The sequence below is a fragment of the Urocampus carinirostris genome, chromosome 18 (genome assembly GCF_059441175.1).
Source record: "Urocampus carinirostris isolate Australia breed hairy pipefish chromosome 18, RoL_Ucar_1.0, whole genome shotgun sequence".
Taxonomy (NCBI): domain Eukaryota; kingdom Metazoa; phylum Chordata; class Actinopteri; order Syngnathiformes; family Syngnathidae; genus Urocampus; species Urocampus carinirostris.
In genome coordinates, this window is record NC_142366.1 from 21879644 (window position 1) to 21905490 (window position 25847).

A 25847-nucleotide genomic window follows, 5' to 3' on the forward strand; every position below is an offset into this window, starting at 1 on the left:
CCCAGGGCTGGTTGCCAGGCACATCCAAAGAAGAAGATTATTTTTTGGATGAAGGTGGTTTGGTGCGGGAATGCTGCGATATATACATTTTGCCATGTCCTCGAAAACTATGCATTAGGATACATACTGCATTTTCACGACCATAGGGCGCACCGTGTTAAAAGGTGGGTTCTATTTCTGCCCTGTACAAAAGGGGACTGGTGCTCTATGTTTCGGCTGTTGTGCTTGAATCCGACTCCCTTTCGTGTGAACTGTGCTTCTCACGGTGTTGGTGATGTTTGCTAATGTTCAGGGTTGGGTAGGGTTACTTTAATAATAATAATAATAATAATAATTTCCTTGTATTGTCATTCTGTGTAACAATGTACACAGAACGAAATGTCGATTGCATCTGACCCGATGCAGCCGCAGCCAAGAGAGGGCGCCGCCGACCACTTTTTAAGTCTTAGGAATGACTCGGCCGGGGCGCGAACCCGAACCTCCCAGTCTCAAAGCGGGCGCCTTACCATCTAGGCTACTGAGCTGGTGACTGGATTACTTTCAATTACTTTTGGATTACTCCAATACAAAATATGCTAACACAAATATGCTAAGACAAAATGAACCAAATATGAATAAAATATGACTCACAACACGTGGTAAGCTTTCTCTCCTGGCTTTGATCTCTTTGATCTCCGGCAACTAACATAAAATGTGACAGACAACAAAATGAAAATAAATCCAAACAGCTTGCCAACATCATTTTTGCCGTTCCATGTATTCCGTTACTCCCCAAGCCTGCACAAAATTTAGTAATTTTATTCATATTTAGTTTCTTTTGTCTTTTATTAGCATATTTGGTATTGGAGTAATCCAAAAGTACTTGAAAGTAATTCAGTTAAAGTAACCCTACCCAACCCTGCTAATGTTTTAAGAAAGAAATTATATGGACTACGATTGCTTTTGCTTTTTGATCACGCCAATCAATATCCCTTAATAAAATGCAACTCAGTGTCGGAGACAATCGTGCCCGTTCATACGAAGGGGAGTCGGATTTTTGGACATGTCTCGCGGGTGTCTACAAAAACAAAAACATGGAAAGCATCCAATGGTGGGCAAAGGGAGGTTTTGGATGTATTAATATGTGGGGGGACTCTGTTCAGCATCTGATAGCACAATAACTTTGAATTTGCTAGACACGCTACACTGTTAGCATTCATGAGTACTTCCGCCAACAAGTATTTTATGTGACGTCACGTGTCCATTTCTGCACAATCGAGAAGCTTATGGACTCCAAACAAGAGTAGCTCAAAAGTCACAGGAGATTGCATACAAGTTGCATTTAGTTGGAAACGTGAACGATCTCACAGAAATATTGGATTTCACACAAAATAAGTCTTAGGACTTTGGACTCTGCAAGGCTTGAACCTATGACCTCCAAGTTTAAGGGCGGGCACCCAACTTTAAGGCCCCCGCTTAACCTGAGACACAGGGTGCATTGCACGATAAGCCGCACCGCAGAATTTGAAGAAAATCTGATACTTTTATGTGCGCTTGATGGTCGTGAAAATACAATATATCCATTCACCAGTGTTTCAAACTGCTCATTTTATTGTTCGTGAGTTGGACTGTCATCGAGTGAAAGGTTGCCCATAAAGAAGCCAGTTATTCCCCTCTTACATTCCATCTGCAATCTGTCTGATGGAAGTTCAAACAAGTTGAGCTCAACACAGGCCTCATGTAAGGCGACAAAAATCTATATGGCGTTGTTCCGAGTCGACCTGATAAGTGTAATTAAAACAGCAAAAGTGGACTACAACAATCAGATTGAGTCGGCTACTGGTGTACTTGGGATGGTGCGCTAATATATGCTCACCAGATGTCCAAGGTCTTCTGCGAGATCTTTAACCTTTCACTGGCAGTCATACCCACCTGCTTGAAGTCTGCCACAATCATGCCAACGCTGAAAAAGTCACTTGCATCCAGCCTCAGTGATTGCCCTGTCGCCCCTATGACCCCCATTATGAAGTGCTCTGAGAGACTAGTCCTTCAGCCCGTGAGAGACTTCCCCCCTGGACTCTACCCACACCGGTCTGGATACTGGGTCAACAGACCCTCAGTGGACACCATTGCCATTCCCCTGCTCACGGTGCTAAACCACCAGGAAAGACAGCACAATATGCCAGGATGGTTTGGGGGATTATGATCCATCTATTAATACAATTTTCTGGGACATACTGATCACAAAACTAGACACCCGAGGCCTCCCCCACCTCACATGCAGCTGGATCATAGACTTTTTGACCAACAGGCAGACTACCTCTACACTTACGACTGCAGTCCGGCCCATGTGGATAACTTCACTGTCAAATTTACTGATAACTCCACAGTGGACAGGCTGATCTCACAAGGCAACAAAGAAGCCTACAGAAAGGAAGTCTGGAGGCTACCAACCTACTACTCTTAAAATAACCTGACCATGATCATCATAGACTTTAGTAAGAACAGAAGTGACCCCAAACCCCCTTTACATCAACGACGAGTGTGCGAAAAGGGACTCTTATGAAGGTGTGACACTACTTCGTAGATTTTCACTCTTTGCAGGTGGTTCTGGTCTCCATTAACTGCGAAAACCAAGGGATCTCTGTATTTGTACAATGACAAAAAAGGCCAATTATTCAGACTATTGGTTCAAGTCAACAATGAGCGTTTATACTAAGTTTACTGAAAAGAAAACCCCACAAGCCAAATACTTAAAACCTCTTTCTTCCACAGCAAAATGTGACTTTCTATCCTCATCCCACTAACATCCACGCACACCCACTGCGCTAAGCTTCTCAGTCGAGTAACACCGTGACCTCTCTCTTTATGGTACTCCATTTGAGTCCTCTGTCAGTATGGTTCCACCTCCATCCTCCTCCTGCATGTCTCTTTCCATCCGGGCTGTCATTCACACCAACCCCCTCTCTTGCTCGCTTCCTCGCCGACTCTTACCCTCAGTCGGTTGGTCTTGGCAGAGCTTAAACGTAGGCTCGCATGAGACTTCGAACTGGCATGCTTTCTGTTTGGCCCTGTGCCATGCATATACTCCTGCTTTTGTTTAGCTTTTCTTTCTCAACCCACCTGCATTCCTGCTGAACTGTTATATACAGGGGGCGTTTTGCTTTGAGAAATAAAGTATATTCATATAGTTCGTAATATGCGAGGTGTCACAGAAAATGTATACGCACTTTGACATTAAATAGCCAACAAACCTTTTTTTTCTATTTCATAATCAATTTTGGAGTGAGAATCACAGATAATTCCAGTATTTGCTGTCCAGGAGAGATCATCAGAGATTAGGACCAGCAGGAACCCATACCTGTCAACCTGTACGTTTTTGCCATACAAAGTACGTTTATGATGCATTTTAAGACGTGTACGACGTATAAGAAAATCTGTACGGAAAAACGCAAATTTGTCAATTATGGGTACCACCCGGTATACACCGACTATCACGAATCGGCAAATCAAATCAAGTCAAACAAGTTCGCCGGGGTATCGTTTTTTTCGTTGCAAACGAAGCGAGCATTTGATGCTACTGTACGCATGCATCTGCCGCTGTAGTGCCTAATTTCGACTCCCCTGCAAAAATATCATATTATTATAGATTTTTTTTTGTATTTTGTAAGGGAAAATACGACAGTTTGTAAGGGCATGGAGCCCTGGAGCTTGACAGGTATGGGAACCCTAATGTGTGGACCCTTTCCACAAAGTTGTCATTGACGTAGAGGGGGGCGGGTCACTCTTGACACTCAGGCTTTCATCCCTGGAAAAAAGTCCTCATTGCATTCTGGGAATGTGAAAATAAATCTGAAGTGCAAAGAAAGGTTGCAGCATCTGTGTGTTGAGCTCTTAGCACTTCAGCTTTATTTTCACAAGCGTAAGTCCATTTTCCATTATGCCATCCATAACCTCATAGAAAATAAAAAATAGGTATTTTGGTTATTTAAAGTCAAAGTGTGTGAACAGCGTTCAGGGACCACCTTGGTGGCCTTAAGGTTGGCTGCCCACTCCCGAGAATGGCAGGTCACAGGTTTGACTCTTGGCCGATTCAAGTCTTTCAGCATTTTTGGGGTGAAATCTGATGTTTTGGTGAGATTGTTCACATTTCCGACTAAATTCGACCACTATGCGTCGCTTGTGACTTATGAGCATTTCTTGTTTGATTCCGCTCATATCACCCTTGCACGGAAGATGAAGCAAGATGTCACACGCAATGCATTGTTAACGGAAGTTGTCATGGATGCTATCGCCGTAGCGTATCGAGCAATTTGAAAGTTATTGTTCTACCAGAGACTCAACTAAGTTGTCCCTCGAAGGTTTGCATGTTGGAGGGAAATTGAAACAAACAAGTTTTTATCCGTTTGTTTTACGTTAACGAATACTTACATAAACCACAAACAAACTCAGTTTTGCTATCACTGTATTTTCATATACATTGCCGAAAATGGGGCAAACGTAGCAATGCTTGTATTTTTTTTTTTCAGGCCATGCAACATACTGAGAGACCATAATAGATCAAAATAACTCTTCAAATTGTTATCTGATTCATCTCTGAATTCAATCCATGTTTTAGTGATTCATCAATTGTAGGTTGTTTGGGATTTTTTTTTGCCAGTCCGAATTTTTGCACACACGTGTTGCAAAGGCCAAAGCTCAAAAAGGCCAATTACAGATATGATTTATGCTTTAGTGAGCCATCCAGCAGTGTAAAATATATTAAACGAATAAATTACGGACAGCACTCTGCGGCAATGTATGAATCCCATGAATGATTTCCAGCTTTTCTCGGAAAGTCCGGCTAGAAAATGGCTTTGATAGTACTGTATATCTGCGACAAAATACGCTATTAAATCAACACAAAATACTGTATTTGCATGTACAGCGGGTTAACAGTGGGCTGTTGGCACGATCGTTTTGGTGAATTACCGCTCCCTAAGATGTATAAGCAGCAACATTTTTCCAGGACATAACCATTTTGGGGGGCCGCACGGCGGCGCGGTGGGTAGCGCGTGTGTGGCACAGTTCTGAGGTCATGGGTTCAAATCCAGATAACAACCTTCCTGTGTGGAGTTTGCTTGTTCTCCCCGTGCTTTTGTGGGTTTCCTCCGGGCACTCTGGTTTCCTCCCACATTCCAAAAACATGCATGTCAGGTTAATTGGCCGGTCAAAATTGTCCCTAGGCGAGCGAATTGTCTGTCCCTGTGTGCCCTGCGACTGGCTGGCCACCAGTTTAGGGTGTCCCTTGCCCACTGCCCGAAGATGCCTGAGATGGGCTCCAGCACCCCCGCGACCCTACTGAGGATAAGCGGTGCAGTTAATGGATGGATGGATGGATAACCAATTTGATTTGGCCGAAATTTGATTTGCTAAACCAACAGCAATTTCACACCTACAGTATGTTATGCTACAGAACGCCTTCACAAAAAAATATCGAAGGCCTCTGGGTAGATTTCTCGGCCTGGCAACAATTATTAGCCAAAATATGATTGGTTAAATGCTTAAGTATAAAAGCACACATTTGGAAACAGCACAAGCAGGAGAGAAGCTATGAAAGGTCGCTGACAGACAATTTGAATTGACTGTGTTTGTCATGTGTGTTTTTTTTTATAAGCACAAAACAAAAAAAAGCATCAATCATTAATTAACAAATATTGATGAACAAAATATTAACAACACATGATTCACATACAGTATATTATAGGCCAGCAGAGAAGGATTTGCAAGCCCTCAAAGCCCACCTCTGCTACCTCATGAGAATATACCAGCTCAGTAGCCTAGATGGTAGTGTGCCCGCTTTGAGACTGGGAGGTCGCTGGTTCGCGCCTCGGCCGAGTCATACCTAATTGGTAAAATGGCGGCGCCCTCTGTTGGCTGCGGCTGTATCGGCTCGCTACGACGGGTCAGGTCTATCGACATTTCGTTCTGTGTACATTGTTACAAAGAATGACAATACAAAGGAAATTATTATAATATTATTATTATTATATACTATAAGGCGCACCGTTTGATAAAGCACGCCCATAAAAATAATATGATGTCACATATGTTTCATATGAGGTGTACTCCAATAATAGTGATGGTTTCATAAAATAAAATAATCTTTTTAATAAAACACCAACCTTATTACAACTGGTTTTAACACTAAAAATAATTGCATCATCAATTAACAAGTAACCCACAAGAGGACAGTTAAATACCCCGTTATATAGTTCTCAAAAGTAGAACAGTTATTACTGTATGCATTATTATTTAACAACAATTTAAACAAGAGTACACAATTTGGTACAAAACGTAACCATAAAAGGAAATTTCCATTGAAGTAATCTCAACAAGTTCCATACTTATGGACAATTATTGTCCAAGGAATCAACAAATGAAGATTAGCAATGAGGGTTTGAAAGTTAGCATCTGAGCTGTTATCGAAGTTGTACACTTCTCTTTTGTTTCTTTCAGAAACAAACAGTTACCATGATAGACAGTACTTGAAGAACAATCTACCATATATGTTTCTCATATGCAGAACAGTCACTGTATAAATTTGTATTTAATTGTAACTGTGCATTTCCAATTTTATTCACTATATTTTCCGGTATATAAGGCGCACCGGATGATAAAACGCTGTTTAGCAGTTCTGGCCAATTTGGGATTTTTAGGTGGGCCAGATATTCTGGAAAATATGGTAGGATATAATGGAATCTGCTGCCACTTATTAATTTGGATGAATGTTAGTTACTCGACCAATCACCGGGAAGAAAGCAAATATACTGTTCAATGGCGTGCTATTTTATAAATGCTGCACATTTTTGTAGCACCACTGGTTAAAATTTACTGATCTAGTTTCACCGTCTTATGACTTTGTGTTTTGTTCTTCCCCAGACGGGACACCCTACACTTGGTGGGTGGGCAGGGGAAGCGAGAAGCACTTCTACTGGGGAGGCTCGAGTCCCGGCATCCAGAAATGTGCCTGCGGTATCGACAGGAACTGCACCGATCCCAAGTATGATTGCAACTGTGATGCCAACCTCCCGCAATGGTAAGTTGGACCGTGGAGTCTTTTCAAGTTCATTATTCGTGCAGCAAACAACACATAATTTTACCCATTGACCTAAAGATTTTAAAAAGATTGTTAAACCTGCAATGGAAGTATTCCAAAATGACAGGAATGAATACAGTTACTAGTTACTTCATTTAAAAACTAATTGAGTTTACCCTCAGATTCCAGACCCCAAAAAGTAGTGTGTTACTCTCATCTCATTAGCTGCACCACTTATCCTCAGTAGGGTTCCGGGGGTGCTGGAGCACATCCCAGCAATCATCGGGCAGTGGGCAGGGGACACCCTGAACTGGTTTCCAGCCAATCGCAGGGCACACAGGGACCGACAACTCGCTCGCTCATTCACACCTAGGGACAATTTGGACCGGCCAATCCACCTGAAATGCATGTCTTTGGAATGTAGGAGGAAACCGGAGTGCCCAGAGGAAACCCACGCAAGCACCGGGAGAACATACAAACTCCGCATAGATAGTCCGGTAGCTGAATTTGAACTCACACAGGAGGTTCCCAAGACCTTAGAACTGTGCCGCACACGCGCTAACCACTGCGCCGCCGTCCCAAAGGTGACAATTTCAAATTCCCAGTGCAGTTGGCCGCTGTGCACTGTGTTTAAAATGTAAAAAAATGGACCTGAATTAGTTCATTTTCATGGCTATTTAAGCCCTTTAAATCTGGCGTGGCTTGTTCAAAGACAAAATTATGTTCGGTTCTTAAATTTGATCATGGGGCTTTTAATCCGGTGCTCTCCGTGGTCCTGAATTTATGGTAAATTTGACCTTGTCCTTTGAACTATCAATCAATCAATCAAAATGGATTTGTCAACAGTGTCAGCAACCTGGAACACATTGACAAGCTAAAATTCTTGCAGTTTTTATAAGATCATAATATATTTAACTGTTCGATTGATCCAACATATTTTTATTGCAGACCTCCTAATCACAGGATTGAAACTCTCTTTAACCTCCTAAAAGCATCAAGCAGGCTGTTTTTTTTTTCCTTTAACATGCTTCAAGTGTTATAACAGCATTGAATTGAATCCATTTATTGAATTGAATTGTCTTTACTCTCATTGATAAGAATGTTGTAAACATTGTTCCCAGTTAGAAAAAATATAAAAGTATGTCAGAATAAGTATTTACAAAGTAGCATTTGGACACTGGCCACAGTTGTATCAACAGTGCAATGAAAAGTAGTTTAATAACATCCAAGTTTAAAGTTGGAGTGGGTCGTTTGAGGTGTCATTAAAAAAGTTGAAAGTTAAATATTATCTCTATTAAGTATGAGTTAGCAATGCCCGACTGAGTTCAAAGTGCCCTTATGCTTATTTCTTAATTGAATCGTCTTTATTGTCATTGATATTAACATTGTGAAACATTGTATGCAACATTTTTTGTCATGGCACTCCAGGGTTAACTTGTTATTAAGACTTTGAAGAGAAAAGAAAGAGAAAAGCTGGTAATCTCATATAGACTGAGCAGAGAACTGTCAAAAATTGGAACAGGATCAGGACCCAAATGCGTGACATTTCTCACACAAGCTTTTTATTTTACGGGAAATGGGGAGTCATGCACGTTAGGCAGCAGTCTGGTGTGGAATGACAGGAAGCCAGAGGCCGACAAGATCGATACCAATTGCCCGGGCGGATATCGGACAGATGGGGTCGATACCGGACAGGACGGGACAGACAGGATGGATATCAAAACAGGATATTGAAAATAAACAGGATAAACTAGACGGGAACGAAACTGGAAACCCATATTAAACAGGACAAAATAAACGGGAACAATACCGGACAGGAAATACCAACAAAAAAAACAGCACTGAATCAAAACCCACGTCTTGCGGGGCAGTGGTTCGTTGACGGACTGACAAAAGGGGATTGAAAGGACTGGGTTTAAGTAAGGACAGGGAGCCAATCAGAGCCCGCCGCGGTTAGCGCCAAATGAGCGGGCAACTGTGTTTAACATTGGTAATCATGACAGACCAGCCAATTATCTTTTCCTTTCCAGCACACCTCGTGACATTAAGCTCACCCCTGCGTTTTTTTTTTTTTTTGGGCTTTCAAATCGTTAGAGTATGACAAGTGATTCATCATCTACTCTAAGTTTGCTTGAAATGTATTTTAAAACTTTACTTACAAGAAAGTAATAAAAAGTATAACAACAATGTGATAGCTATCAAGTTAATATTGGTATTTGTGGACAGTTTAGCATTTTGCACGCTACCACCGTGTGATTGTAGAAACTGTGGAAAAACAATTACTAAAACGTTTTCCCCAGATAGTTCATATATTTGAGAGTACAGTACTTTCTTCAATATTTAGAACATACTCGTGATATTTCTACTTTTTTCACCCACAAATAAAGTCCTAAATTCTTGCATCCGAATTAGCCAACAAAAACATGACACTGTGCTGTCTGTATCACTTGCATTAATCTTACCTGTCTAAAGTTTTCTTTAATCCTCAAGGAACGATAACTGGCAAATGCAATATGGTCTGTTACCGCGGGAACCACCAATGACAACAACCCTGAAAAAGACAGTGTCTGTGTTGCGATCTGATACTATTCTCCACAGTATGTTTGACCTGACGCTGTCATCTAAAAATATAAGGCTTGATATTTTATGTGACGCAGCCCTCATTCAGGTTTTAGCTTTTCGGCGCAATAGTAAATATGTGCTCAATTTTGTAATCTCCATCTTGAATGGTCACATGATCCGAAAATCACAGGACACTGAAAAATGGATGTGAATGAGTTATTTTCAAGGCTGTTCAAGCCTGTGGCTTTAAATCTGGTGCGGTTTGTACAAAAACAAAAATGGAGTTTGGTTCTTAAATTTAAACATTCATGCAGCTTTTCATCAGGTGTGTTCCTGTTGTCTGGAGTTTACTGAGCTGGTAACCGGGGACCTTATCTACATAACAAATCAACAAACTTAGTTCTGGTAATGGCGCCCAAGTCTAAATTGTTTCGACGGGTTCCCCCTTCGAGTTAATTCTAAGGTCACTCAGAAAAATATTTAACAAAACTTTTTTCTTCTTCAGAAGTTTGGAAACAGCTCATTAATTCTGGAACTTAAGTAATGAAGGTCAAGGGCCCCATTAAGCAGACATTTTGTTTCATGGGCACACCTTCCATTACTGAGTATTGCTAGTGGATTAGGCTGTCGCTGAATACATGAATCTCATCTTTTTGCTCATCTATTGTCGAGCTATTGTAGTGAGGCGTCTTAAATTCAAGAGCAATTTTGACAGAATGATGAATGTTTCAAAGATTATTTCCCACTTCCAGCTAAATGAAATATTCAATCTTAATTTAAAACGTCAGTTGAAAAGAAACTCTGATATATACTGTACATATAATAAGGCAACCTATAAATGTATTAATTTGCCTGCTATAATTGATTTTCTTATTAGTACATTTTTAAAGATAAATTCATTTTTTTTTGTTCATTTCATTGTATTATATTCAGACAAGTTCCTATATAGTTGTTGAAAAGCATGAAAAGTCATTTTAATAACACTAAAATGATTACCTTATCACTATCACTATCACTATCTCTGATTTTAAGATAACAGTACCAGAACTCCCCTCTATGGGCTGTTTTACAAACAGGAAGTAGAAATCAGAGGAGGCTTGAGCAAACCAAATTCGATTAGAGACAAATGTAACATGACCGATGCAGTTTTTCTCATTTGCAATTATTAATAGATATACAAGCAGACATTGACAAAATAGATTCATTCGTATATGTCAGGACCAGAACGGAAACAGGACCCAATTGCGTAACGTTTACCAAGTTTTATTGAAAGAAAGAGGAAGGGCTGCGCCTACGATCCGGTGTTCGCTGGACGCGGGAAGCAAGTAGCTCTCGCATTCAGATTCCGAACACGGAGGTGGATCTTCCGTAGTGGCGGTGTCAGGAACGGAAAAACTGGTCGGTAGCCGGGACTGGGAGAGGAAAGCGTGGTCGGGGTCGGAAACGAGTCGTAAACCAGGACGGGAGAGTAGACGTAGTCGGGATCAAAAAGAGGTCGTAAGCCGAGACGGGAGAGCAGTCGTGGTCAGGATCAAAACAGGTCGTAGCCGGAGACAAACGGGAGCAAAAACGGGACAGGCGGGAGTCAGGGTCAAAAAAGTCTTACATTTGTATTACATTGATTGTGAGCACAATTAACTATTAGGTCCAAGCATATATTTGATACTACGAAAGTAAAATTGCTATAATAGATGGGTCATCTGTAGGATTTGTAGTATTGCTGTAATATTCTTTTGTAGAATTTCTCTAGCAGTATTTTCTATTTTCTACTACATAGTAGTATTTTGCTTGTATTTCTGTAATATCTTGTTAGTAATGCTGCAGTTGTATTTTTAGCATCGCTATAGTAATGCTACGAGCATATACGTAGCATTTGTTTAGTATTCCTGCAGTACTTTTTTTATTGTTGTATTTTTGTAATATTACTTCAGTAGTCTTTCTTTAGTACTATTTTTGTAGTCATATCTTTTGTATTATAGTCTTTTTTTTATTTGTGTTCCTGTGGTATTTTATTTTTATTTTCAGAATTAACGCATCATAATAATTTAGAGACCTGTTTTTTAGCACTAAATTTGATATTAAGATTTGTAGGAACTTTTATCCTAGTGCATTTTTGAAGTATTTTTGTAGTAGTACTTCTGTTGTAGACACAAAACCAGCACCAAAAATGTAGTAATTTATTTATTATCATTTTTTGGCTGTATTTTACCCACCAATGAATTAGAAAAAGAACAAATTTCCAATAATATCACCCATCATTGTTTATTTTTTTCCTTCATGACATGTTTGTGGGTGCTTGCATTGAATATATTTCAGTAATATCCGTTTTAAATATTTCTCAAGTTTATTATCAGCATCAATAACAGAATAGTAAACAGACAAAACAAATATGAAACATAATGGCTGCAGGAATTGTCATGGTTGCCATGGCGCCCAATTGGCCCCGCCCGTCTGGCGCCAGCTGCGGCCCGTTGACAGATTGGCTTTCCGTCTTTTTAAGCTCAGTGCTCTCACACTTCCTTTGTCAGTCTGTCAACGAACCTCTGCCCCGCAAGACGTGGGTTTTGACTCGGTCTTGTTCCCTGTTTGTATTTCCTGTCAGGTATTGTTCCCGTTAATATTGTCCTGTTTAATATCAGTTTCCAGTTTCGTTCTTGTCTAGTTTGTCCTGTTTAATTTTGATATCCTGTTTTGATATCAATCCTGTCCGTCCCGTTGTTTAATATTGGTTTAGTTTTGTTCCAGTCTAGTTTGTCTTGTGTAATTCAATATCCTGTTTTGATATCAATACTGTCTGTCCCGTCCTGTCTGGTATCGACCCCAGCCGTCCAATATCTGGTCAGACAATTGGTATCGATCACGTCGGTCTCTGGCTTCCTGTTTTTCCACGCCATACCGCTGACTAACGTGTATGACTCCCCATTTCCCGTAAAATAAAAGGCTTGTGTGAGAAACGTCAAGCATTTGGGTCCTGATCCTGTTCTGGTTTTTGACAGGAATTAAAATTGTACAAAACAATTGTGTTTTTTTCTTTACTGTTAAAGGAAAGAGAAAAAGAAGAAAATATTCCCCAAATATACATTAAAATATAGTAATTGAGCGATATTTTGTTACTTGTGAATCAGCATGAACAGAAGGACCAATGGTGGACTAATATATCTCAATACAATATTTTCAAAACACAATTTAAACTCAATGTTTTTCTACTCTTTTTTAATTAATATCTATGTTTACTTTGAATGCACTGTGTTAGTAAAATATAAAACCATATTTGTATTTTCCTCTTACACACGTTTATGATTAATTAAGTAGAAAAATTGTGTATTTTCCTTTTATTCAACATTTTATTGACTAAATGTACATATTTTATAAATGTAAGTCTGCGGCATGCAGTCAGGGGAGGCAATAGAGGATGTGCCTCCCCTGTCACTACGGAAATATAAAATATATTAATGGGTATATTTATTCAATATTACCTTTCTTTCAAATTTCACATTACAATTTTTTGATTTTTTTTTTCCCTAAATTTCTTATATTTCACTTTATAAATATTATTAATACAATTAGTTTGCAACTAATTACAGAGCTGACCTTCCGCAAATGCAAAGTGAGGCATGTAAATCTCTTGCCTCATGGGAGAGGGCCATGGTGAAACAAAGGATTCCTATTTGGTACACATTTCAGCCTCAATCAATAGAGTCAGGGGTAGTATTAGCAAGCTAAGCCTTCCAGAATTGTATTTCTTGTTGCATGGATTTGTTTTTCATCACAGAGATCATTGATGTTTTTATTCAAAAGGAAACGTGCATAAATATAATTTATAAGCAAGACAATAACACATTTATTTTTTCCATGCTACAGTTTAGTTAGACAAGGGCAATATTTTTTCTAGGCTGCATTAAAATCATTAGCGTAAAATACAGACTATAAGGCGCACCTAATTATAAGCCGCACCCAGTTCACTTTTAAAGGAAAACATTTACCATACAGTAGCCGCACCTGACTATAAGCCCACATTGAAATATGAGATATTTACAAAGGAAGACGGTACACAGAGAGCGTTTTAATAAAATATTGTAACACCTTGATGTCGGTGGGCTGCCGGAAAGATTAAACTCTTGGGATTCAAAATATGATGACTATTCCTAAATAAATGTATCAGAGAAACATCAGCCAGAAACAAGGTACCTGAAAATGTTACAGCCGAGGTAACTCACCGTTACGTCCGATGGCCGTCTTCAACTTCTTTGAATGTCTGCGAAAATGGTTTAGTTACATCAAGGACAATCCATTGAATCCAACAATGTAAAATATTTACTACGAAACACACGATAATGTTGACAGATAAATAGAATACATTAGACTCGCGTCTCCCTCGACACATATATTCCAGTTGTCTCACTATTACCTTTACTGCTTGTTATTAGCTACATCATTGCATAAGCCGCAGGGTTGAAAACTTGGGTAAAGGTTGGGGCTAAATTTGACGGTCAATTGGCCTTGCTGAAAACTTCATATTTGACTTTGACCTCCAGGAAAGAAGATTCCGGTCTCTTGACGTTTAAGGAACATCTGCCGGTGAGCCAAATCGCAGTTGGTGACACAAACCGAGCTGGCTCCGAAGCTAAATTGACTGTTGGACCTTTGCGCTGCCAGGGAGATGGTAAGTGATGTTTGTGCTATGATTTGCACCATAAGACAATCCTTTGTATTTACTAAGCTAACATCACACAACTTGTATTGCTGAAAGTTGATCAATTTAATCAAAACGAAAGGGCTCGATAAGCATACAGTGGTTTTATAAGTAAGAATTAAGTGAACAGGTTCTAGTCAAGGTTAGGAGGTTTTATTCAAAGCAAGTTAATAGGTCACCACTCAAAGCCTAAGCACTAGTGATAGCTCTTTTTCAAGAATAGGCTCTTTTTCCACATCGCACTAATCGACACTTCATATTTTCTCTTGTTGCTTGAATCCATTCATCCATTATCTGCACTGCTTATCCTCAGTAGGGTCACGGGGGTGCTGAGCCCATCCCAGCTATCTTCCGGCAGTGGGCAGGGGACACCCTGAACTGGTGGCCAGCTACACAGAGATGGCCATCCCACTCACTCATTCACACCTAGGGACAATTTGGACCGGCCAATCAACCTGACATGCATGTTTTTGGGAATGAGGGAGGAAACCCAAGCAGGCACAGGGAGAACATGCAAACTCCATGCAGGGAGGCTGCGGTAGCAGGACTTGAACCGTGATCCTCTGCACCGTGGGGCTGCGTGCTAATCCCCCAGCTGCTGCTGCTGCTGTTGTTGTTGTTGTTGAGTCACTCAAGGAGCCTAAGGTAATCCTTAGTAGCGCTAGACTCGCTTGTGGGAGGCTCCGTAGTTCTCCGAAGGGGAGGGGGCTGCGACTGTCCTGTGCCGCCAGGCCTGACGGGGTGTGACTCAAGCAAACCAAGCATACGAAGCCTCTGAAGTCCTTAGTACGTTCGGACAGGCCGGTGCATGATTTATGGAAGCCCCGTGGGCAGGTAGTACAGGTGATAGGGGTGTGGTCGCAGCGAACGGTTCGAAACCACCACTGGCATTTGGACTGGGGGCCAGGGTTGCTCTCGATGTCGCCCGCCCTAAGAAGAACAGAGAGAGGAGAGTAGAAGAGAGAAAGAGAGAAGGACAGATAGAAAGCGAAAGAGACAGACAGTGTAAAACGTAAAAAGGGGGAAAAGAGAGTGAGAGAGGTGGGGAGAGAGTAGGAAAGAGAGGGATAGAGAAAATGAGAGACAAGAGTGTAAAGGGGGAAGAGAGAAAAGGAGAGACAAAGAAGGAGAGAGGACCAAGAAAGAAAGAGAGAGCGAGTCTGAGTGGATCGAGTGGGATTCGTAAGGCAGAGAGCCCTTCGCAGGACACCACGGGAAGGTTCCTAGTCTTTGTCCTGCCCCAGCTGCTGTGCCGCCCTGCTCAAATCCATATGTTTCCAATTATTATCTAACATTATGCACACAATTACTTTAAAAATGTGAAAAACAAAGCAAGTAAATTTGGATTCCTTTGCTAGCTGCATTAACCCACAATAGATTTGGGTCAATGGCCCATCAACCTTATTTATTTTACTTTGTGTCTTTTGTCAAGATTAATGTAAACACTCTCTCCATCCCGGCATTTGTTTTATAAGTCAAATGAGAATAAATGGGTCATGATCCACCCTGGCCAATGAAGCAAATCCTATAAAAGAAGACACACAGTAAGGATTTTGGAAAATTATGTATTTCTAGAAAAATGACCAATATTGGAAAGTGTACAGAAACAAAACATCAACATTTACACGGATCTACATAATCCACTGAATTAAAACTACTCCAACAAAGGCTTGACGACAAATCCCTGCTACAATGAGTCGAAACACGAACTAGATTTAAATGAACAAAACATGAAAGGGAGAAGATTTAAATTAGGCTCGAACTCGCTCACACTGAACAAAACATGAAAAAAGACAAAGTGGGATATGTTTGAATCCCAATTATTTTAACTGAACAAAACACAAAAGCAAGAGAATAAAGGGAACATATTCACATGATAATAGAACAACTAAATAACGTTTCAACAACAAGTCTAACTGAACAAAACATGTAGGGAGAACTAAGGGAACATACTCACTACTGGACAATGTTTCAACACCAGAGCTGCTCTAATAGAACACAACATAAAAGTAGGACGACCAGTGTATGTTGGAATAAAATCGTACTAGCACTAAACAAAACATGAAAACAAGACAACACAGGATATGTTTGAATACCAGCTGGTTCTAAGTGAATACAAAAACAAAAGCAATAGAACACAGGGAACATAATCACATGTGGATAGAATAACTAGATAATGACTCAACACCAAAAAAGTCTAACAGAACAAAACATGAAAGTATAAGCATCAGGGGGTGGTGTAGTAGGAGCATGTAGTCTTTACAGCCCTTAGATACTTCTTGTGATTAAGGGCTATTCAAATAAACATGACTTGACTTGACAGGAGATTAAGAAAAAAAAGAAAAAATAAGTAAAAACCTAGAAAAATGTATGTTAAAAGAAAAACACCTGGAGAGAAAAAGTAGAACATAAGACAAAAAGCAATATTTAAAGAGTATAAATCTGAAAAAGAGATAAAAGAAAAACAATTAAGGACAAAAGGAAAGGAGGAGAAAAAAATCTAGCAAAAATAAAGAAAAAAGGAACGTAAAGGAACAAATGAAATAAACAGAAAAGGAAGAAGTAAAAGATAAAAAGGAAAAAAAGAAAGAAAAACAAAGAAAAAAAGATAAAAGGAATAAAAAAAATGGAAAAAAAAAGAAGTAAAACGATAAAAAAATAAACTAGAGAAGAAAAAAAAATAAAAGAAAAAAAGGAAGATGAGACAAAATAAAAAAGAGGGAAAAAAAGCTAAGAAAAATAGATAAAAAAGAGAATTTTGGGTGGTTCCCTTCAATTGGCATATTGCCAATAATGTACAGTTCATGTCATGGGAACCTGTCGTGGGTTCAAATCCAGCTCCAGACATCCTGTGCGGAGTTTGTATGTTCTCCCCGTGCTTGCGTGGGTTTCCTCCGGGCACTCCGGTTTCCTCCCACGTTCCAAAAACATGCATTTCAGGTGAATTGGCCGGTCCAAATTGTTCCTAGGTGTGAATGAGCGAATGAGTCCCTGTGTGCCCTGCGATTGGCTGGCAACCAGTTCAGGGTGTCCCCTGCCCACTGCCCGGAGATGGCTGGGATGGGCTCCAGCCCCCCCGCGACCCTAATGAGGATAAGCGGTACGGCTGATGAGATGAGATGAGATGAGATGAGAACGTAATACACAATTTTTTTTTTTTTTAATCAATGATTCTACTGACTACCCACCACTAGCGAGCATGCTACAAAAGCTTTATAATGATCAATCGAAACTTCAGTCTACCCACAAGACCTGTTCAGGAAGACCAAGCACAGAGCGAACCGGCAATAGCCAAGAAAACATTTTGAGTGAGATGCGGGATCGGTGCAGCGGCGACGGCCTCATTAATCGAAAATATTCGTGTTGAAGACCTGAGCCGCTGAGAAGACCATCGTTTCTTTAATTCGCAGCATGTTGTAGAGCCAGGCGGAGTAACCTTTTTGTGAAGGGCTCTGCAAAGGTTGGATCAAAAGACCACCTCGGGTCTTGTTATCCCGCTTATTAAAAATGCTCCTGTTGACAGAGCGCAAAGCTTTTTAACGGTCGGGGAGAGCAAATGGCAACTTCGTTTTGGGTGTTAATTCGGAAACATTTGCGGACCGGGCGAAATTTAAATTGTTCGACCTTCGGATGAATGCATTTTAGGATGATAACAGATTTTTTAGAGAAGGGAATATCTACTAAATAGACCAGGCTGGATTAAAATGCTAACATAATAATTAGCTATCTCTGATAATCTAGCTAGTACCTGTATATAAAATTATCCAGCACATCCTAGTGATAAAACGTAATTCATTAATTTATATACCTGAGCCATATCCCCCTAGTGGAAGTATACAACCACATCCTTGACTCCTTCTGTTACAAAGGAGAGGATTCCCAGCCCCATCACTCAACCCGACATATGTGTCGGAACCAGGGTTGGGTAGGGTTACTTTAACTGGATTACTTTCAATTACTTTTGGATTACTCCAATACCAAATATGCTAATAAAAGACAAAAAATAACTAAATATGAATAAAATTATGACTCACAACACGTGGTAAGCCTTCTCTCCTGGCTTTGATCTCTTTAATCTCCGGCAAAACTAACATAAAAACAAAATGAAAATAAATCCAAACAGCTTGCCAACATCATTTTTGCCGTTCCATGTATTCCGTTACTCCCCAAGCCTGCACAAAATTTAGTGATTTTATTCATATTTAGTTTCTATTGCGATTGGCTGGCAACCAGTTCAGGGTGTCCCCTGCCCACTGCCCAAAGATAGCTGGGATAGGCTCCAGCACCCCCGCGACCCTACTGAGGATAAGCGGTGCAGCTAATGGATGGATGGATGGATGGATAGTTTCTTTTGTCTTTTATTGGCATATTTGGTATTGGAGTAATCCAAAAGTAATTGAAAGTAATCAAGTTAAAGTAACCCTACTCAACCCTGGTCGGAACACATGTCATTAGAGGTATTTAGGTGACCAAACCCCCAAATTTCAATTCCAGGGAGGCAACAGGTACCAATATTGTAAGTTTTAGGTAAGACTTAATCGAGGCTCGAACCAGCGACCTACCAGTATCGGGGCGAGCGCCCTGCCCTCTGTTCCACCGAGCTGATTCACTATTATTTAAATAATAGGAAACAAATATAAGAACTATCGAGTAAACACGCATTATTTCGAGTTGGTTGATTATTGGTTGGTTGGTTGTTTCCTCGGTTGGTCAATTGCTTGGTTGGTTGGTTTGGATTGTTTGGATCCCTTAACCACTATGGCCGTAGGGGCACCATTCCCTGTGGTGTGTCTTGGGCAAGTACAGCATGGTGGCAGCATTTACGCATATATAGGAGGTGATATATGGGAGGTGATGGAATGATGATAATAATTGTTATTAATGACAACTACGGAAATCAAGTTCGCGGGGGTTGGTTCCAAAAATATCCCGTGATAGTCAAAACCTATGAAATACTTTCTTATAAACTGTGTTCATTTTCAGCATGTGTTTGAAACATAAAAGTAAAACACCGTCCAATTGTAATTGTTCTACAGTATTGATTTAGGACACAATCCAATTTAATTGGTATTATATTGTATCGCCATCATGTGGACGTTATTGGACAACAAAAATGTAACGTTAAAAGAGTGTTCCAAACTGAAAATACTGTACTGAAATTTACTTTAATTTAATTTTAATATTGATGCACAGATAGATAGATAGATAGATAGATAGATAGATAGATAGATAGATAGATAGATAGATAGATAGATAGATAGATGTATTTATTGTTCTTACAAATAACCTTCTACTGTCAAATTATAACTTTAAAATATTGCTCTATTGATTGGTTATCTGATTGGCTGCCAGACTCGGGCACTTGTGCAGATACTTTGGCCCAAAGTGTGTTATACACTTACTTTATTAGTGTGACATTATTGTATTTTTGACATTTTTCCACTATACTTGAAATGATATTTTGCCATGTTCATGTAGACGTTATTTGGAAACAAAAATTTAATTGGAAAATGCGTTTAGTTTCCTTTAGCACATTAAAAAGTCCAGTTTTGTTGGCGCTAGAAAGTATCTTCTTTTTGCCTTTAATAAATGTGTTGGCTTTTAGAGAAACTCAAAGAGTTAAGCTATTTCAGTACTTGTACAACTTACAATGCAACATTATCAGGGTTGGGTAGGGTTACATTAACTGGATTACTTTCAATTACTTTTGGATTACTCCAATACCAAATATGCTAATAAAAGACAAAAGAAACTAAATATGAATAAAATGATGACTCACAACACGTGGTAAGCTTTCTCTCCTGGCTTTGATCTCTTTGATCTCCGGCAAAACTAACATAAAATGCGACAGAAACAAAATGAAAATAAATCCAAACAGCTTGCCAACATCATTTTTGCCGTTCCATGAATTCCGTTACTCCCCAAGCCTGCACAAAATTTAGTAATTGTATTCATATTTAGGTTATTTTGTCTTTTATTAGCATATTTGGTATTGGAGTAATCCAAAAGTAATTGAAAGTAATCCAGTTAAAGTAACCCTACCCAATCCTGAACATTATTGTCGCACAGGCAGTCACAGGTAGAAAAGGGGCGGAGTGAATGATTACACCAGGGGTGTCAAACTCATTTTAACTCGGGGGCCACACGATAGAACAAACATTCTGTTGGGCCGGACCAGTAGATTAAAGAGAAAGAAAAAGAGAGATAAAGAAATAAGAGAAAGAGGGGGGATAAAGAAAGAGAGAGAGGGGGAGAGCCTGAGAAACAAAAGAGATAAAAAGAGAAGTCATGAGAGAGGGGGAAAGAAAGGGGGAGGAAGAAAGAAATCTAAAAGAAATAGAAAGACAGAAGGAGAGAAAAGAGAAAAGAAAGCCCAAAGGGTAGGAAGAGAGAAAGAGAAAAGGAAAAAAAGGAAATTAGAGCAAAATAAGTTAAACAGACAGAGAGAGAAAGAGACAAAGAGCAACAAAGGAAGGGAAAAAGAGAGACACAGAGTGAAAGAGACAGAGAGTGGGAGAAAAGGAGTGGAAAGAGAGAGAGAGAGAGAGAGAGAGAGAGAGAGAGAGAGAGAGAGAGAGAGAGAGAGAAATAAATACAAGTGCAGTGTCTTTGTGAGAAGCACCATTCTTTAGCAACATCAAGTTGACATATTTCAACCTGCAGCTTGTTTTCATCTTGTGCTTCTCTGAGTGTTGTCTCGCGGGCCGGATTCAATCACTTAGCGGGCCTGATCTGGCCCGCGGGCCGCCAGTTTGACACCTGTGGATTACACATTCAAAATAAACACAATGCACTATGAACAAATTCAAAGAAACCAAGCTTGGTACAACAAGGGATTACTGTCCATGAAATGTTGCTCATTCTTTATGAAGTTTCTCTTCCTCTGCCCGTCAAATCAATTCAGTCTCTATAGCTTTTTTTTGAAAACACCTACTGTTTTTGCAGCTCTCGCCCTATTGACCGTCTTTGCAGTTGTCCTGCACCGTGTTATTTTCCTACCTGCGGCGTTTCAGGGCTGTTGATTAATTACAACACTCGCCCGTCACATCAGTCATGCCTGACGATCTTTTCACTGTCGATAATGGAAATAAGGTGCTCACACAAAGGAGGAGTTCTGAGACAGATTTTTGTTTCAGTGGAATACAGTACCGTTTTGAAGGTTATTGCATATAAAGGAATTCCAACTACAGTGTCAAGTCAAATCAAGACATTTTTATTTGTAGTCTCAAAGGGCTGCACACAGTGTTCCCTCTAAGCTGCGCGCGTGCGCAATTGCGCACTGCTCGCGCATTCTCAGCGCACAAGAGAATCTAGCCAGCGCACAAAAATGAGGGCTCGAAATTACTAATTAAGAATAATAATAATAATAATAATTTCCTTTGTATTGTCATTCTTTGTAACAATGTACACAGAACGAAATGTCGATACACCTGACCCGTTGTAGCGAGCCGATGCAGCCGCAGCCAACAGAGGGCGCCGCCATTTTACCAATTAGGTATAGGTATGACTCGGCCGAGGCGCGAACCAGCGAAGCGACTTAAGTCAAAGTTACAGTGCATGAAGGTACAAATACACGGGTTCCCCTGACGTTGTGTCCTAAATGCGGTATTTTGAAGTCAATGTCGAACGAAGTTGAAAAGTAAAGTCAGTAGAGTTTGTCGAGAACCGGCTTCTTCGGCTCGGCTCACTGTAAAGAACCGTCTCTTTCGGGTCCTAAACGGCTCATCAGGTTGTTTTTGCTTCTTTAAACACAACATGACCAAATATAATGTAAAATTATGCACAAAATGACTTAAAGGAATGGGGGAATAGAACAAAAAAGAAAAAAATACCGACAAAAAAAAGTAGTGAAAAGCTGAGAAAAAAAGAAACAAAAGGAAGAGAAAAAAGATGGAAAAATTTAGAAAAAAGCCAGAAAAAAAAGAAAAGAAAGAAATGTAGGAAAAAAGTAAGTAGAGAACAAAAAGAAAAAAGTAACAGCTTGGTAAAAATAAACACAATGAGATTTTTTTTAAAGGAATAAAAAAAATGGAAAAAAAACACAGAAAAAAGAAGAAAAAGTTTGTGTTGCATTCAAATAATTTCCAATGATATCAAGTGAATCTTGTTGCCAACATTGTACTTCCACTAAAACATGTGATTAAGTACAGTTCTGTATCTTGCAACCGACAAAATAAGCCCCCAAAAATATAAGTATTATGCGACAAAATATATCAGCAAAAAAAATGGATATCTTGTGAAAGAATTGTAAAAACAAACGACGTTTGTAGGCCGTACAACCTTTGCAATAATAAATTAGTCAATCCATTCAAAAGTGAAACTCAGCAAAATGTAAGTTGATGTCAAGTTTTGGACATGTCTGATAATGACTCAGTCGCCACACATGGGATTGCCGTTGCTCACTGTTGTTTCAAGCGTTGCTCACCGACGTTGTGTGAACGCTCAGACACGTGGAAAACTACAGGGAACATTGGCTGCACATTAAAGGGAGCTAGAAAGCTAGCTTAAAAAAGTAAAAAGTCAACTAAAAAGCCAGATTGAAAACTAAAATAAAATAAAAAAGCTAGTCCTTGGTGCTTTATGTTTCTATCTTATGGTAGGGAGGTTCATATAGACTTGTCCCCGTCAGTCAGCTTGCAGCAGCAGGCCAAGTAGGAAGAGTTGCTAATAGTGTTCCTGTCAGTCACATACCTAGACATTAACTTGGGAGTCGTGAGAAAGTGAAGGGCAGCAGGCAGTGAGTGTGGCGCTTTGGCAAGGGAGAGGGGCGGATTGATAGTGGAATTTTACTTTTTCATATTAACTGTGAGATAAAATGTTAAATATATTTGTCATGAACAAAACAGGATCAGGACCCAAACGCGTGGCGTTCTCACACAAGCCTTTTATTTTACGGGAAATAGGGATTTGTACACGTTAGGCAGTGGTCCGGCGTGGAAAGACAGGAAGCCATAGACCGATGAGATCGATTCCAAGATAGATAGATAGATAGATAGATAGATACTTTGTTCATCCCCGAAGGGAAATTCACATTTCCAGCAGCATCCCTGAGCTGAGAACAATCGAGAACAATCGAAAATAACACGGGAGCTGCTGGAGTGGCTGCCATTCGTGACGGCGCCGGAAGAAAAGATTCAATTTATATCATGTACAAACAAACTAACAATTGAATCATGTACAAACAAACAAACAAACAAAATATTCATGAGCCCGAGTTGATATCGGACATCATTGAATGTCATAGCAAGTGACTGTTGAGCAATGTTCCCTGTAATTTTCCACGGGTCCGAGCGTTCACACAAAGTCGTTGAGCAACGCTTGAAACAACAGTGAGCAACCATAATGCCAAGTGTGGCAAGATAATTAATTATCAAGTTACATTTTGCTGAGTTTCCGGCAATGCAGAATTATTTTTCTCTTTTGAATGAATTGACTCATGTACTATTGCAAAGGTTGTACGGCCTACAAACTTCGTTTGTTCTTACAATTCTTTCACAAGATATCTATTTCTTTTTATTTCCTGATTTTGTCGCATAATATTAACATTTTGGGGGGCTTATTTCGTCGTTTGTAAGATACAGAACTGTACTTAATCACATTTTGTAGTGGAAGTACAATGTTGGCAACACGATTCACTTGATGTAATTGGAAATTATTTGAATGCAACACAAACTTTTTCTTCTTTTTTCGGTGTTTTTTTTTCTACTTTTTTTAAATTCCTTTAAAATAAATCTCATTGTGTTTATTTTTTCCGAGCTGCTACTTTTTTCTCTTTGTTCTCTATTTATTTTTTTTCCTACATTTCTTTCTTTTCTTTTTTTCTGGCTTTTTTCTAAATTTTTCCTTCTTCTTTTCTCTTCCTTTTGTTTCTTTTTTTCTCAGCTTTTCACTACTTTTTCATTTTGGTATTTTTTTCTTAATTTGTTCTATTCCCCCCTTCCTTTAAGTCAATTTGTGCATAATTTTACTTAATATTTGTTCATGTTGGGATTAAAGAAGCAAAAAAAAACCTGAAGAGCCGTTTAGGACCCGAAAGAGCCGGTTACTTTTAGTAAGCCGAGCCGAAGAAGCCGGTTCTCGACAAACTCTACTGACCTTACTTTTCAACTTCGTTCGACATTGACTTCAAAATATCGCATTTAGGACACATCGTCAGGGGAACCCGTGTATTCTTACCTTCATGCACTGTAAGTTTGACTTAAGTCGCTTCTCAATTAGTAATTTTGAGCCCTCATTTTTGTGCGCTGGCTAGATTTTCTTGTGCGCTGACAATGTGCGAGCAGTGCGCAATTGTGCACGGGCGCAGCTTAGAGGGAACACTGCTTTTGAGTCTTTTTTTCTATGGGGCCGATAACTGCTTACCGTATGTGAGTCATAATACACACTGCCCCTTTAAAATAATATTTAAGGATTCAGCTCAATGAAAGGGATGCAGTAGAGGGTTACATTTACAAACTATCAGCTGTGTTCTGGAAAGTAATAACCCAAGCGTGAGAAAAGCAAGCGTAGATTTAATCTGGGGCAGCTTGATCATTACGATAATATTGCTTTCTGTATCATCTTGTTGACTGCACATTTTTCACACTAAGGGAGATAATGGAGTGGACCGGTGAAATCTCATCGCCCAGCACGTGTAGATTCGGGCCTTTTAACGCTCGCCGAGATCCATTTAAAAAGCGTCCAGGCACAAGATGATAAAGTAGCCTACTGTTAAACCTTCAATATGTCCGACAGGAAGTGTCCCAGTTCTGTTCAGGATGCTGAACATGACAAACCACCTGGTGGGGTTCCTCGCTGGTTTCATAGTCAGTATTGGGCCCTCATCAACAATCTGGTGGCGCTATTGCTAATGTCTCATCACCATGGAGCTGCCAACATGAAAACCAAACGTTTTTTAACAGTTTGTGACATCACATCTGGTTCGATTCCGCAAAAACCGATGCATTCTCACTCGATGAGGGGACGCATTTGATTATTTCCCACTATACGAGTGATTCTTAACTGCTCTGACTTGCATGTTTTAAATACAAAATGACCAGCAAAACCAAAACAGCTTTAAATAGAAATATTCCCCTCGTTGCTCAATTAGCTTCATTTTTAACAAAATCGGAAACACATTAAGCGCAACTGAAAGGCATGAATTTGTCAAGAACCGGAACAGGATCAGGACCCAAATGCGTGACGATTCTCACATAAGCCTTTTATTTTACGGGAAATGGGGAGTCATGCACGTTAGGCAGGAGTGTGGTGTGGAATGAAAGAAGTCAGAGGCCGACGAGATCGATACCCAATTGCCCAAGCAGATATCTGACGGATAAATAAACAGGACAAACTTGACAAGAACGAAACTGGAAACCGATATTAAACAACGGGACGGACAGAATTGATATCAAAACAGGATATCGAAAATAAACAGGACAAACTAGACTGGAACAAAACTGGAAACCGGTATTAAACAACGAGACCGACAGGATTGATATCAAAACAGGGTATCGAATGTAAACAGGACAAACTAGATGGGAACGAAAATGGAAA

At 39.8% G+C, this 25847-nt stretch overlaps 1 protein-coding gene across 1 annotated transcript in view; it reads left to right on the top strand.

The window, feature by feature from the left end:
• cntnap2a (contactin associated protein 2a) overlaps positions 1–25847 on the top strand; it is a 502190-nt gene that overhangs the window by 383514 nt on the left and 92829 nt on the right. Inside the window, exons 16-17 of the mRNA XM_088322778.1 lie at positions 6901–7057; positions 14155–14282. Coding sequence (XP_088178904.1) covers positions 6901–7057; positions 14155–14282 — 285 coding nt within the window. The remainder of the gene's footprint in view (positions 1–6900; positions 7058–14154; positions 14283–25847) is intronic.